At 39.1% G+C, this 16,048-nt stretch overlaps 1 protein-coding gene across 11 annotated transcripts in view; it reads right to left on the bottom strand.

The window, feature by feature from the left end:
- Positions 1–16,048, bottom strand: part of abi1a (abl-interactor 1a) — a 68,704-nt gene that overhangs the window by 12,686 nt on the left and 39,970 nt on the right. For 7 of the 11 annotated variants that reach the window (XM_028434350.1, XM_028434352.1, XM_028434353.1 and 4 more), the window contains exons 4-7: positions 12,184–12,198; positions 11,577–11,680; positions 6,906–7,058; positions 119–219 (exon numbers count right to left, since the gene is read on the bottom strand). In XM_028434350.1, the coding sequence (XP_028290151.1) occupies positions 119–219; positions 6,906–7,058; positions 11,577–11,680; positions 12,184–12,198 (373 nt within the window). The remainder of the gene's footprint in view (positions 1–118; positions 220–6,905; positions 7,059–11,576; positions 11,681–12,183; positions 12,199–16,048) is intronic. The other 4 variants (XM_028434351.1, XM_028434354.1, XM_028434356.1 and 1 more) reach the window with 1 other exon arrangement.

The raw sequence follows: 16,048 nt of genomic DNA, 5'->3' as shown, positions 1-16,048 counted from the left end.
GTATGATGTGGCAGGTTTTACTTTAGGATTCCTCACTAAAAGCTTGACCCATGTCGGGTGTAGAGCTGTGTTTACTGTACATCATTACAGTAAGCAGCGGCTGTCAGCAAACACTCACCTGGTCCAGAATTGGGAATGGAGGGTGTAGGCACGGCGATGGGAATGCCAATCCCACTACTGCCACTGTTCTCTCTGCTGCCACTTCCCCCGCTGCTGCCACTGAGAGACAGAGGACATTTGTTTAGTATAGGCTGCATGCTCAGTCTGGACCTCAGGCATGGGGAGTGTTTGAAACAGGTTACACCAGGCGCGTCTCACCCGTGGGGGATGAGACACCCGCGCTTTCATAACAACAAAACTTCATCCCCCTAACTTTTTACAGAGGGATTCATTGTTGAAAACGTATTGGTTTGATTGAATGGTGATCAGGCCAATCACAGCCAGCCATTTGACGAAGCCGCCGTTCCGATAAGGTAAACAAAGCGTTAACGGTGATGAGTAAAGTGAAAGTAAAGGGACAGAAAATGAGCCACGGGTGGAAAGAAATGGTCCAAAAGTGGCCAAAACGTGACAAGAAAAGAGTGAAAAGTGACTAAAATGGGCCAAAAGCAGTCATGAGTGGCAAAAAAAAATTACAAAAAGGAGGAAACAGGTGGTATGAAATGGCAAAAGGTAACTTAAATGAACAAAATGTGGCAAACAATAGTGAAAAAGGGCAAAAATGTGGAACAAAAAGAGGGTAAATGTAAGGGAAAAAAGGAAACAAGTGTTATTTATTGGGCAAAAGGGTAGCTTATTTGAATAGAAGTGTCAAAGAAAACTTGAAATAAATTAGGAAAAAGGGATATTTATTAACAAAAAGTGACAAATTTGTGGGAAAGGGGGCAAAAATGGGCCAAAAGAAGTTGCAAAATGGCCAAAGAAAAAGGTAAAAGGGGTTAAAAGTTTCCCCCTTTTAAGGCTTTCTGGAGTAAATTAAGAGAAAGAGCCACACGTTGAGCATCACTGACTTAATAACAGCTTCAACATGGTTTTAGTAAATTAATTTAATAAACTAAATTGAGAGTCGACGGTTGCCGTACCCTTAGAACACTTCTAAATTGCTGCTCCATCCCTGTGTTACTGTTTCATTCATTTCTTTTCCACTTCACATCACACTGGATAGAGCTGCAGTGTGACACACCTGAATCACTAACAGCACTCCCTAACTGTATTATCACATTCAACAGACATCTATATCAATTAAACATCAGATAAAATCAATAAGAAATCATTTGAAAGATTTTGGGAACAATATTTCATATTAGTATAGTCTTGTTTTAACTTTTAACAAAGAAAAATGTTATAAATATAACAAAGAAATTACTTAACTATTAAAACTTTAAAAAGCTAAAAGCTGTGTATGATTACGTCACTATTGGTGCTAGTCACATGTAATATAGTCATTGTAAGAATTACAAATATATAAATGTTTTTTCTGCTATAAACTATAATACTATAAATGTTAGGGATGAAACGATTCACTCAACTCCCGATACGATTCTCTCACGATTTATTTTACAAAATGGGACTGTAGTCAAATGACTGAAAAATAGTCCTTTATTTTTTTTGGGGAAAAAAAAAAACTAGAAAAAACTGTATTATTTTCCTTTTATTTTTCAATGTCAAAAGAATCCCTTGATAAACTATTAAAAACAATGCAATTTAAATAAAAATAAATCTTGAATGAAATAAATAAAGGAATAATACAAATGAAGAAGAAGCCTATTAATTTAAATTCTGGTTCTATAGTAAACAATGCAAAACTGCATAATAGTTGTTTTTCTTTTTAAAAGTGCAACTGAAAATGTATTTTGTGCCTTAACAATTGGACTTTAAAAAAAAAAAAAAAAAACAGTCTGCACTGTATTTATGTCAGATATTTGTTTGTACCAGCAGAGGGCACTGGTAACCCAGTGGTCGGTTGGCATGCAGAAATTCTTGTAGTGAAGAAGAGATCCTATGCTAGCAGACAGAGCTAATAGAAAAATGTGACTTTTACAAATATTCACGTAACATTACAGATATTCTTTCGGTTCTAAAGGGGTAAGGAATCATTTATGAACATGTTTAAGAGTAGAAGGCGGCCAGAAAGAAAGTAGTAGCAGATTCTGCCCGCCGCGTTCACTGCTGGACAAGAGAAGAGATAGATATAATGCATTTTCCAAGTATTCAACTCTTTTAAAATCTATGAAATCTTCATATATTTTATGTTAGGTTTATTCGTCATTTTTATTTTCCACATGTTTTTTTTTTTTACTACGCTTATTCTATTTTTTATTTCAAAGCAATACATTAATGGCAATGTACATAATGGTAATGACATCTTAAATTCAGTACTATATTCAACCAACAGTGTACTTAGAGACAATTATTTGCTAAGTTCTAATAAATTATTACAAACTGCAATTAGAAGAGTTAAAAGTAGGTGTTGTATGTGGTTCAGCCAGAGTCTGTAGATGTGGGACAGGAGGACAGCAGTGTGTGTGTGTGTGTGTGTGTGTGTGTGTGTGTGTGTGTGTGTGTGTGTGTGTGTGTGTGCGTGTGCATGTGTGTGTGTCAGTTCAGCCGTGGCCTATAAAAGCGGCGTCTTACACTCTGTGTGACCCGAGGGCTCGTAGATCAATGACCAACTAAAGCTCCGCCTCCTGCTTCTCCGTTCTCTCTAACGTTGGCCCTAATCCTGGTCTGTAGTCGGGCCCTTCATCCCACCTCTCATTTTCTCTCCCTTTCATCCTCCCTTCCCTACCTCTCACCCTTACACATCCCTCACAAACTCTTTGATTCTAGACCGTCACCATTCATCCCTCACACATTCCCCCTACATCTTTTCATCCCCTCTCCCATCATCCTCCCCTCATTTCTTCCCTTTGACCCTAACCCTGTGGGGTCCGCAGGCTGCTTTCCAGGCACAAACAGCAAGGGTTGCCCTTATAAAGGATGGTGGTCGCTGAAGTGAATGCTTTAATTCAGGGGTTCTCAAATGGTCTCACCCTGTCACCCACATTTTGCCACAATCATTCTATCACGACCCACTTTTTTTTTTTTTTTTTTTAATTCAACCAACCAAATTTAGTTTTTCAAAAATAGCTCTTGAAAACACATATGTCATCTTTTTTGAAACATAAATCTATATATTTTCCTGTGCAACATGAATTACACACTATGCCCGTCAAAAGAAAAGTTTCTTTCAGAATAAAAGACAAGTCCAAAATGAGAGCCATTAAGTATTTTTTTTTTTTTTTTGTTTGAACACCTAGTACAGGTCCGCGACCCACTTTTGGGTCCTGTTTGCTTTCCACTCAACATGCTTGGATAATAAATAAAGCAGAGAAGCTTTATTTATTATCGTCACTGCACTTTGTGTTTTAATAAGAGGACATATTTCATGTGACTCTCTTTCAGCAGCCCAGCCAGTTATAGGCCTGAGTGGGGGTCAAGTTAAACATTACATTTGTATTATTTTATATATTATGGATTGTTGGAATGTCAGTGCTAAATAAATATTTCAACAAGTTTAAATATAAATTTGCAATGTTTTAATTTTAGTGAGGTTAGCACGCATTAATAACCATAAATGGAATGGGAATAATACTTTGCATATATTTTCGGTTTACGGCCTTAGTTTTTTCATTTTTGGCCAAAAATTGTCATTTCAGTTTATCCCTAATTATATATATATATATATATATATATATATACATACACACACACACACACACACACACCCACATTAGTTTATTCTATATTGTGCATTGTTGGAATGTCTGTGCTTCATAAATATTTTCACATGCTTAACTTACTTATTATTTAAAACATTGATATTAATTTATACAATTGCAATGTTTTAATTTTACTTGCATAAGAACTTATTTTGGTGCTACGGTTTTCGGCCTTAAATTTTTCATTTTCGGTTTTTATCCAAGACTTTTCATTTCGATGCATCTCTAATAAATACATACAGACCCTTTCCAAAAAAATTGAATATCATAGAAAAGTTGTTTCATTTCCATAATTCCATTCAAAAAGTTAAACTTTCATAGATTATAGATCCAGGGCACACAATTTAAACTGTGCTGGAAATGCAGTTTATTCTATTTATCCAATAATATTGCAAAACAGATTAAAATTCCATCAATCCATCCATTTGATTTCACTGATGAGATTTTGCTGTTACTTTAACTGCTTTAGTTGACAGTATGCAGTTCACAGACGCTGATGCTGAATTCAAAACCTCAGCTAAGGGTGACAAAGAGTGATGAGCTAAATATACATAAAGGGCATCAGGACAGTATAATCAAATAGTGATGACATAACTATATTGTCAGGGTTGTGACAGTTTGGGTCTGAAGACTGACTCAGTTTATTGCAGCAATGCAGGGAATGGCACAAACGTTTCTAAACACAACCAAACGTAAGCGAGATGGAAAAAACAAAAACAATCATTTATGCAATATTTATGACCCCCCACAGTCAGCATGGTCTGCTTTTTAGTTAATGAGACTTCAGCACCCGTAAGTCAAGCTGATGAAAGTGTGCCCTGGTTTCTGTGGAGGAACACAGAACCATCCTGTGTGTGTTCAAAGGTTTACTGAACTACAATTAGAGCTCTTCTCCCACTGCTGTTTCCACCACTGGCATTTACGGTTATTATTATTACGAGCTTGGTTGGAAGGGCCCCCCACTCGCTGTCAGATAAATATTGGTAAATGTCAGATAAAGGTGGAGACTAGACAAAGAGATTAGTGAAAATACAGCTTTTATTCTTCAATCAATCAATACATGTTAATATTATTAAAGATTTTAGACTTTTATCTGTGTGTGTGTGTACATAAATTGTCTATAAAAACACTGATTCCCCATAAAGAAAACACACCTTCTGCCTTCTTTGCATCACTGTTTTCAGGGTCGTGCTTGTATTTTGTCCACAACTAAAGGTTTTATATTGCATTGAAATATAAGTGAAAAATAAAATTTAAATATATCACAAATGCTAAGAAGGATGTGACCTGGTGAGAAGAAGAAAATCTATACAAATTCTAGTTGGTTTTTATCAATACAGTATTCCCTCGTTTATCGCGGGGGTTACGTTCTAAAAATAACTTCAATAGGTGGTAGTAGCAGGTAAAAGTTCTCTCTGTAGCACTGAGCTAGCATAGCATTAGCCGCTAATCACACCGGCTTGTTTTCACTGGTGGTTTATGTTTATGAGAGGAGAAAAAGGAGCGCGAGCTCCTCGCTTCAGCAGGCAGTGAAATTCACAGAGTTGGATGTGTCGCTGGTGGGTGAACGCAGGATTAGCCAATCAGGACGCAGAACACAATGCGCGTTCATAGGCAGTAAAAAAAATGTATCCAAAACGGCAACGTAAAAAAATCCACGAAACACCGAGGCCGCGAAAGGTGACTGTATAATAAACTATTGTATCATAACCTATATCTGTATTCATGTTAAAGTAATTATTTAACAGAAAGAGCTTCAGATACGCTCTCTAAACACATAAATCAATCTAGATTGAGTTAAATATTTAATCGGAACAAATTTCAGTGTAATAAATCACATTTTACACACGTCGGCACCAAACCAGAATGTAGTAATCATTATTAAAAAAAAAGAAGTTTGTGTAATCTGTTAAATAGTTTAGATTTTTCTAAAGAGGCGCAAAAAGTGCAGAAACTTGACAAAACCCCTAAACTTCTTAACAGTAGTTCTGAACGTGGCCGACGTTGGGATCAGCCATCCGCCTATAATAGCAAAGCACATACACAATCTAGGAAAATATTCAAATTGTCCAATAATTTTAATTAAAAAATGTTGCATTTTGAAGTTGAGATAGTAAAAATTACAAAAGAGCAACATTCCAAAATAAGTTACTGTATTATTTGCTACATTAATATAATTTGTAAAGCAAAAAGTGCATTTTAAGTACGCAACCAAACCTGAAAAATGTGTAAAATGAAACAACATAAAACGTATGATACTGTATTATCTACAAGGGGGAATAAAGGGGAGAGGTTTTTGGGGTCCATCCATAAAGTCAGCAAAATGATGGTCCATTGTTCTATAAAGCTGTGATAACCACATTTATTTATTGATCTGAATAATATCCACTGTTATCCAGGAAGTTTATTATTATTTTGGCCATAGTATATAATCATCTTAAAGATGTAAATCCTCGTTTTAATCAGAAATAAAATGGGTTAAAAGTGACGTGAAATGGGATTTTAAAAACCACAGAAATTGGTTAAAAAAAACAGCAAACTAGAGAGGCCAAAAACAGACAGAAAATGTGGTAAAAAGAGTTCAGTGACAATATTGGCTTAAAAGTGGCAGAGAAAAGTTGTTCCTACTAAAAACAAATCATGAATGTGGTTAAATTGGAAAAAAAATAAGCATGAAATATGGTGAAAAGAGGTTAAAAGTGTCAATAATGCGTCAGCATATGAGACATTTGGTATTAAAAGTAGTATAAACAGTTTATCAGTGGCCAAAATTCAAGGCATTGAAATTTAAATTTGACGGAGAAGTGGCAGAATTGGGAGCAATGTAGCAAAAATTTATTTTAAAGAAGCAAAAATATGGCAAGAAAGTGATAGAAATTGGTTAAAATACGTTGCAGAAAAAGGATAAAAATAAGCAAAAATATTCTTAGTTTCTTGAAGGCTTCTGCTAGACCCCCTTCCAGCGTTTCACGACCCCAAGATTGAGAACCCCTGCTCTACTCCATGAATAAATACCCTTCAAAATAAAAACAATCTTTTTCCTCTTGCTTGTGAAGGAATAGACACAGGAAACTGGGTCTGCGACCAACGTTTGGGTCGCAGCCTACAAGTTGAGAACCATTGCCTCAGAATCTTTCCTCTCACCTGTGTGTGCGTTGCCTCTGGTTGAGTGACGCTGTGCGTCCGGGACTGTTCTGCTGACCGTGCTGGCTGCCCAGCCGCCCAGGGCTGGTCATGTAGTCGTTGGGCACCGTGGGCGGCTTCACGGGCTCCAGAGTCTTGTAGGGCGTGTTGCGTCTGCAGCGTGACAAATCAAGGAACAGCAGGAAACACAATTCAGAGGAAATCCAGCAATCTAAACGGAGGTTCACTGGAGAGTTGTAAATCCTACAGGCCCAGTGTGACCATGGAATTAACATCTGATTAGTGTCAGGGACTTCTGTTGTGGATCACATGATCAGCCGGAATGAAAAAGAACATTGGTTTACATTCCCTAATAAATACATGACAATTTTCCTTTTAATTTCCCTACTATATTTTATCAAAATGAAAACTAAATATTGCGTCATTCATGATCTACCTATATTACTTTGATTATAATACTGCTATTAATACAATTTTCATAATAATCCTATTTATCATCAATGAAGCTATTATCATTATCATGATTGATGATTTCATTGGAAAAACAGTGGTTGAATAACAAATAAATACAATATCAATGACATGTAATTAAACCAAAATGGACCAAAAAAAGGAGACACACAATAATAATAAAATTACTTACTTTAGTCAACACGAAACACTGAAGTACATTCAGGGTTGGGGTCAATTATAATTGTAACTGCATAATTTATCATTCATTACAATTACGGCTTAATTATAATTTCTAAATCGGCTGCTGTAGTAATCGTAATTAAATTGTAATTGAGTTTAGATAATTGACTTTGTAATTGTGATTGCAAAATTCTATAAAAATTGTTAATTATAATTCAATGCAAAACTGTTGAACCATGTTACAGTTCAACACTAGGGGTATTCTGACACAAAAAATGCTCAGATGTCCACAGCAAAAACATTAAAACCTATATTTTTTATTGATTAGGAAGCCCAACAATGTAACCAATAAATAGGATGATAGATATTTGTTTTATAGCTGATTTAGGACATGTTATTATCATTAGAGATGCTAACAGAAAGCTAACACAAGAGGAAGGTTAACTTTTATTAGGTTATTTATTTCAGGATCAGTAATTGTGATTAACTATAATTGAAATGTAGTAATTGAGAACATAATTGTAATTGACTTTCTGAGGATAGAAAATAATTGCAATTTAATTGTAATTGGAAAACATGCTGGTCACATTAATAGAATTGTAATTGAACACGGGTAATTGAAAACGTAAATGTAACTGACCCTGATTACATTTCAGTGGATACTAATAAGAACTAAATTGTTTAAAAAAAGCAGTCACATCCCAAAAGTTATTGTTATTGAAACATTTCTTAACATTGATGCAAACTCCCAAGATTATCACAAATATGTATATATGTAAGCAACTTGAACCGCCACCTTAACGCGGTGGAGGGGTTTGAGTACCCGAATGATCCTGGGAGCTATGTTGTCAGGGGCTAAATGTCCCTGGTAGGGTCTCCCAAGGCAAACAGGTCCCAGGTGACGGGTCCGACTAAGAGCGGTTCAATAGCCATATATGTACATAAAACAACAAAGGCAGTTCACGTCGCCCGGATTGGCGCTACCGGGGCCCCACCTTGGAGCCAGGTTGGGGCTCGAGTGCGAGCGCCTGGTGGCCGGGGCTTTGCCCACGGGCCCCGGCCGGACAGAGCCCGAAAGGACGACGTGGGCCCGCCCTCCCTTAGGCCCACCACCCGCAGGAGGGATCATATGAGGCCGGTGCAATGTGGATCGGGCAGTCGTCCAGGGCGGGGGCCTTGGCGATCTGATCCCCGGCTACAGAAGCTAGCGTTAGGGACGTGGAATGTCACCTCTCTGGCGGGGAAGGAGTCTGAGCTTGTATGCGAGGTGGAGAAGTTCGGACTAGATATAGTCGGTCTCACCTCGACACATAACAAGGGCTCTGGAACCAGCCTTCTCGACAGGGGTTGGACTCTCTTCTACTCTGGAGTCGCCAATGGTGAGAGGCGCCATGTTCAAGCATAAGGGTGTCCATATGTGCACTTGGCACCAGGACACCCTAGGCCGCAGTTCGATGATCGACTTCGTAGTCGTGTCATCGGACTTGCGGCCGCATGTCTTGGACACTCGGGTAAAGAGAGGGGTGGAGGAATGCCGTCAACCTGAAGAAGGAGTCCTACCGGGCCTTTTTGGCCTGTGGGACTCCGGAGGCAGCAGACAGGTACCGACGGGCCAAGCGGAGTGCAGCCACGGCGGTCGCCGAGGCAACAGCCCGGACATGGGAGGAGTTTGGTGAGGCCATGGAGCACGACTTCCGGACGGCTTCGAAGAGATTCTGGACCACTATCCGGCGTCTCAGGAGGGGGAAGCAGTGCACCGTCAACACTATATATGGTGCGGATGGTGCGCTGCTGACCTCGACTCGAGACGTTGTGGATCGGTGGGGGGAATACTTCGAAGACCTCCTCAATCCCACCGACACGCCTTCCAATCAGGAAGCAGGGCCCAGGGACCCGAGAGTGGGCTCTCCTATCTCTGGGGCTGAGGTTGCCGAGGTGGTTAAAAAGCTCCTCGGTGGCAGGGCTCCGGGGGTGGATGAGATCCGCCCGGAGTTCCTCAAGGCCCTGGATGTTGTGGGGGTGTCATGGCTGACACGACTCTGCAACATCGCGTGGACATCGGGGGCAGTGCCTCTGGATTGGCAGACCGGGGTGGTGGTCCCCCTTTTTAAGAAGGGGGACCGGAGGGTGTGTTCCAATTATAAAGGGATCACACTCCTCAGCCTCCCCGGTAAGGTCTATTCAGGGGTACTGGGGAGGAGGGTCCGCCAGATAGTTGAACCTCGGATTCAGGAGGAGCAATGTGGTTTTCGTCCTGGCCGTGGAACTGTGGACCAGCTCTACACCCTCAGCAGGGTCCTTGAGGGGTCATGGGAATTTGCCCAACCAGTCCACATGCGTTTTGTGGACCTGGAAAAGGCATTTGACCGTGTGCCTCGGGGATTCCTGTGGGGGGTCCTCCGGGAGTATGGGGTATCGAACCTCCTGATAGGAGCTGTTCCCTGTATGACCGGAGTCAGAGTCTGGTCCGCATTGCCGGCAGTAAGTCGAAATCGTTTCCGGTGAGGGTTGGACTCCGCCAGGGCTGCCCTTTGTCACCGATTCTGTTCATAACTTTTATGGACAGAATTTCTAGGTGCAGTCAGGGCGTTGAGGGGGTCCGGTTCGGGGGCCTCAGTATTGCATCACTGCTTTTTGCAGATGATGTGGTCCTGTTGGCTCCAACATACCGTGACCTTCAACTCTCACTGGATCGGTTCGCAGCCGAGTGTGAAGCGGTCGGAATGAGAATCAGCACCTCCAAATCCGAGTCCATGGTTCTCGACCGGAAAAAGGTGGAGTGCCTTCTCCGGGTTGGAGATGAGGTTCTGCCCCAGGTGGAGGAGTTCAAGTACCTCGGGGTCTTGTTCACGAGTGAGGGAAGGATGGAGCGAAAGATCGACAGGCGGATTGGTGCGGCGTTTGCAGTGATGCGGAGTCTGTACCGGTCCGTCATTGTAAAAAGGGAGCTGAGCCAAAAAGCGAAGCTCTCGATTCACAGGTCGGTCTACGTTCCAACCCTCACCTATGGTCATGAACTTTGGGTCATGACCGAAAGAACAAGATCACGGGTACAAGCGGCCGAAATGAGTTTCCTCCGTAGGGTGGCTGGGCTCTCCCTTAGAGATAGAGTGAGAAGCTCAGTCATTCGGGAGGGGCTCAAAGTAGAGTCGCTGCTCCTCCGCATCAAGAAGAGCCAGATGAGGCGGCTCGGGCACCTAATTAGGATGCCCCCTGAACGCCTCCCTAGTGAGGCCTTCAGGGCACGTCCCTCCGGAAGGAGGCCCCGGGGAATACCCAGGACACGCTGGAGAGACTATGTCTCTCAGCTGGCCTGGGAACGTCTCGGGGTCCCCCCGGAAGAGCTGGAGGAAGTGGCCGGGGAGAGGGAAGTCTGGGCCTCCCTACTGAGGATGCTGCCCCCGCGACCCGGAAACGGCTAAGCGGGAGAGGATGGATGGATGGATGGATGTAAGCAACTTTACGATACTATTACCATATTTTTCGGACTATAAGGCGCACCTAAAATCCTTTAATTTTCTCAAAAATCTACAGTGTGCCTTATAATCAGGTGTGTCTTATGTATGAAATTAATGTCAAAATGTTTTAGTACAACTTTGGTAAACTATGAAGCTGCACTGCTTGATGGATTTTTGCTGCTTCAGGGCTACCGTAGTTAGACGCCTCGTGGAGTGATATGTACCAGTACGGTGCTTCAACATACTGAACTGATAAAGTGAGTGTAATGTTCTATATTTTACGTGTTAAACCTGAACAATGTTGAGAATTATTGTTAATGAGTTGAATAAAGTTTGACTTATCTGACTATTTTGTTTCACTTAATAAGCCTTAATAATAACAACAACAATAACAATCCGGTGCGCCTTATAATCCGAAAAATACGGTATTTAAGATCTTTGCGACCCGTTAAATAAAAAAAGAAACATGCCTGAACTGCATTTCAAATTTAAACACCTATCCAAATGTTTTTTTTTACTCATCAATTTTTCACTACAAAGAGAACCAGCCGTCCTTCTCAGGTGACTGTAGAAAACTCACCCTAGGGTGCCACGCCCTGACATGGGAGGGCTGGGTGGCTTCTGCGTGGGCGGATTGGTCCTTGATATTGTTCCAGCTCGGATCGCCTGATTGTTTCCATGTTGCTGTGATTCAACAAAAACAAAAAAGAATTAGAAAATAATCCAATTCACAGATTAACAGCTAAGGCCACAGGGAGAGATTGTTCTTTAGAAAACACTAATGTTACAGGCTGCCCAGATCACAAGTCTGATGGGTGGATTTTTGGTTGAAAAACCACGCATTCTCACGCTAGAATGTGTGTTGAAGTCAAAGTGTGTATTTTATGTCATTTAAAAACGGGGCTGTTCAACAAGGCTTCATTCATCTGATGAGAACTGTCTGGAAAACCTGTAAACATTCAAATTAGATGACAACACATTGAGGGACTACCGGACAACATGAACTAGAAAACAACATTTAAAGTGACAGGGGAGCATGTTGCTTCTTCTCTACATGGAGGACAACAGTTCTGTTAATTAGAGGTGACAACAAACATATGCAAAAAGGGAGTTTCACAGAGAAAAAAGGGGCAAATCTATCAATAACATATCAACGCAAAAGGGGTCATGTGATAAACTAGACTTACCTTGGCTTTTAGCCACTTAGTGTGAGCGGAGGAAAGAAAAACAACAGAGAGAGAGAGAGAGAGGGCATGTCAGACAGCTGGAGTCAAAGTACGGGAGGAAATCCATTCCTCATTTTATTTACACTGAGTAAATATTTCGCAATAACGTGGCAGGTAAGCTGTTATCGCAGAGAAGGGAACACCCCCCGTGCATGAATGAGTAAAAAGGAAAGGTGTGAGAGACGATGGCAGAGCAATGGATCAAATTAAAGCAGCTTCAGCTGAAACATGGGGCACAAAAGACTAAAAAAAATAAACTTTCTGCGTCATTAAAATGATCTATAAGCAAAACATTTGACATGATGATGTCGTGTAAAGGTCATTTTGTCTCTCTCTATTTTAGAGGGACAGAATATTTAAATAAATACATACAACTCCAAAGACACATCTGTAACTGCATTGACCTTCCATCTTTTAAATCACATCTGTTTTCACTGCTTTTAACATATAATTCATGCCTCTTTTTTTTTTTTTAACTGATGTTCTTTCTTTTTTCTGATTTAGATTTTTATGTTTTCATCACTTTATTGCTGTTGTTATTTTAACCTACCTGTAAAGTGTATAAATAAAATGTATTATCATTATTAGTACAACTCCTCTTTCACGAAAACATGACATTTGCCATTATCTTTATATATTTAATTTGAAATTATACACATTTCCTTCTAAATGCTTCTAACAAATACTAATGAAACAGCTTTTGCAAAATTCTAGATATGAAATTGTAAATGTATAATAGTAAGTGACTGTTGATGACTCAACTACTTTTTTATTCGGATAAAAAAAAAAAAAAACACCTTTACTAATAAACATTTGTTTGTAATGATCCCATTCATGCAGCCTTAAAGTAACAATGGCACCTTCATTTAATGGCCATAATACTGATGTGTTCAAAGCAGAAACGGGCGATTCCCTGGCTTTGGACCTTCAACCATGAGGCAAACAAATGCAGAATGGAAAGCAAATGCAGCAATGGGCTTAATGTGCAGTTTGATAACCACAGAGTCAAGTGCCTCATCTATAATGCATGTACCCCCAGTGCAGAAAGTGTCCAGGTGTCACAGAGCCAGGGCACAAGGAGAAATGAAAGATAATTGATCCCGACAGCAAGAGTAATGCTGCGATGATGAATGGTAAATGTGACCATCGTTGGGTTATCAGCATCTAACCAGATCTGATTCAGAATCTAGGTCAGACTCCAAAACCCAAGGCGTTCTGTGGCTGATTATCTCCTCTGCAGAAGCCCAACCTATGTTCTGTTCTACAAACTGCATTGAGTCTCAGACGGCGGCTGCCATCAAAAGCATAATCTTCAAGCCTATATGCTACTATGTAGCAATAATTCTAGGTTCCCGCTAAGGCTGAACGATTAATTGCATTTGCGATATAATCGCGACATCATAAAGCGTGATTTTTGAATCGCAAAGGCTATGATTTTTTTAAAAAATTTTTTAATTTAATTTATTTATTTTGTTTGATTTACCTAAAAAAAACATCCAATTGGTTAAAGCAGATATTAGTTCTCCTTACTTTTCCTGCACTTTAGTTTGTGTGATGTTACTGACTGGATATTAGTAAGCTTTATTTATGAACTTTTTTACTGTTTATTTTATTTATTTTTAGACTTCAAGTTTAAGAAGTGCAGTCCACATGTTTACATGTTTCATGAAGCGTGAAGTTAGTTAGATATGTTGAAGAGGTAAAGCCACAGATTTGTTTGCTTTATTGTTGTAATCAGTGCTTTAACATTTATATTATATATTTATTTTAAAGTTTGAATAAATCTGAAATGGTTTATTACGAAACAGATTGATTTATTGCTTGTGTTCATTGAAAAATACATGACAAGAGGCCCTTGAAAAAACAATGGCATATTAAATCGCAATCGCAATATTGAGGAAAAAAATCGCAATAAGATTACTTTCTGAAATCATTCAGCCCGAGTTCCCACTTAATATCAGTCAAAAATTAGGTATTTTATTCATCTGATTGATGTTTTCAGTTTGTAGCCTAAAACAGGTAGTAGTAGCTGTGTTTCTATTACAGATTTTCTTAAAATAATTGCGCTTTGAACATGTTTCCATGGGAGGAGCCTCGCAACTCCCGTAGAATCTCATCCCGCGAGACTTCGCTGCAGAAAGTTGGACGCTCCAGACCTCCTTATAACACTCTGTATCCCTTTGTTGTTTCACGTCTAATGTGTCAGTAATATTTTATTTTAGTATAATGCTAAGAAATGTTGCGGACGTTTCTTCTGTTTACGCGTACCGCGCCACATTTTCTCGTTGAGCAGTGGTCATGTGACCAGGTACGTCACGTTCTGTGACGTGCAGTTGCGGGAAAAGTGTTTCCATAGCACTTTTGCGACACGTTTCAATATCGAAACGTCTGAAAATTCTCCTCTTGAAAGCGTTAACACTTATGAGTGATATTTGAGTGTTTTTTTTTTTAAATTCAAGTATTTCCAGTACCAGTTTTATTGCGCTATTTATATTTTTGCGCATTTCAAAGTGTGATAGAAAAGTAGCTATTGTTAAAAAAAACAATTTATGACAATAGTGTCACAAATTTGGCATTTTACGGCAATTAACCCTACATAGTTTTAAAACATTACAGTTTTTGTTTTTGTTTTTTAAATACCTATTGCTAATTTTTTATAAAATGAGGCCATTTCAACATTTGCTGAAGCAGAAAGTTTTAATATCAACTTGAGATATCAATGCTGGTCAGTAAGTACTAAACCCTGGCTCTAAACTTCATGTACAAAGCTAGTATGCAGTATTGATGTTGGATATTGATCGGCCCTTCAGTCTGTGACACACATGGAGCAGAGGCAGTGAGTGATGTAGGGCTGGTGCAGGAATACAGGAGTGGGTGACGCAAACCTGGCTAACTCTGTTTACATCATCCAATTAAATACAGCATTTAAAAACATTTAAAAATAAACATTATTTACAGAAAATGACTCATTTTTATAATTTCCCCAATAGCTGGTCTCTTGTTGTAAATGTAGTGTTACACAGATTTTATTAACCATGAAAATAAACAATAATATCTCTGCACCCATTCGGAAATATTTTTGCAAAACCTAAAACGAACAGAACCATGCATTTCAGTATTAGTTTTAGTTAATTCGTTTATGTTTGTGGCTGTATTTGTGCAAAATCTTATTTTAGCTTTCAAGAAAAAAAATGCATTTATTATTTTTTTGTGAACCAAATGTAGCTTTCAATAAAGTCATAAGACAGGTGCATATGCTTATTGATTAAGGTTTTCCCAAATTTGGGAGACTGGAGCAGTACCATTGTCCTTCACTAAAGAAAAGGCTCCCAAACCCTGAAAAATATGTCTTTTTCCCCAGATAATGAAACTGAGGAAAACAAACAAAAATGTATTTAAAATATTTCACCTAAAATTCAATGACCAAAGCATAAATTCAAGATTACCAATAGGGAGCAATGCATTTTTGTAAGATCAGTGTAATATTGCAATTGAAACTAAAAGCACTATAATTTAATATTCAAGATGAATCAAAAATGATTAAAGACAATTATAGTTTGCTGTAATTTAACTTCCATCATTGTTGTAAAGGTGAGCTTTAAATAAAAATAGGAACTATACATTCTAAAAACAGCATGCACCCTTCCTAAATCAAATGTAATTATAAAAACCTACTATAATAAACATTCCCTCTGGTTTCTTTGATGGCTTACCATCTTATGTGTCACATACAGTCTGTTCAAATTCATTTTCTAAAACAAAAATCTACATTAGACATACAAAAAAAAAATGTCGATAATTGACAAAAACAACCTTCAGGTAGTGA

The sequence above is a fragment of the Gouania willdenowi genome, chromosome 20 (assembly GCF_900634775.1).
Source record: "Gouania willdenowi chromosome 20, fGouWil2.1, whole genome shotgun sequence".
Lineage (NCBI taxonomy): Eukaryota > Metazoa > Chordata > Actinopteri > Blenniiformes > Gobiesocidae > Gouania > Gouania willdenowi.
The sequence above is the reverse complement of the archived record's forward strand: the minus strand, read 5'-3'. Positions and strand labels throughout refer to the sequence as shown.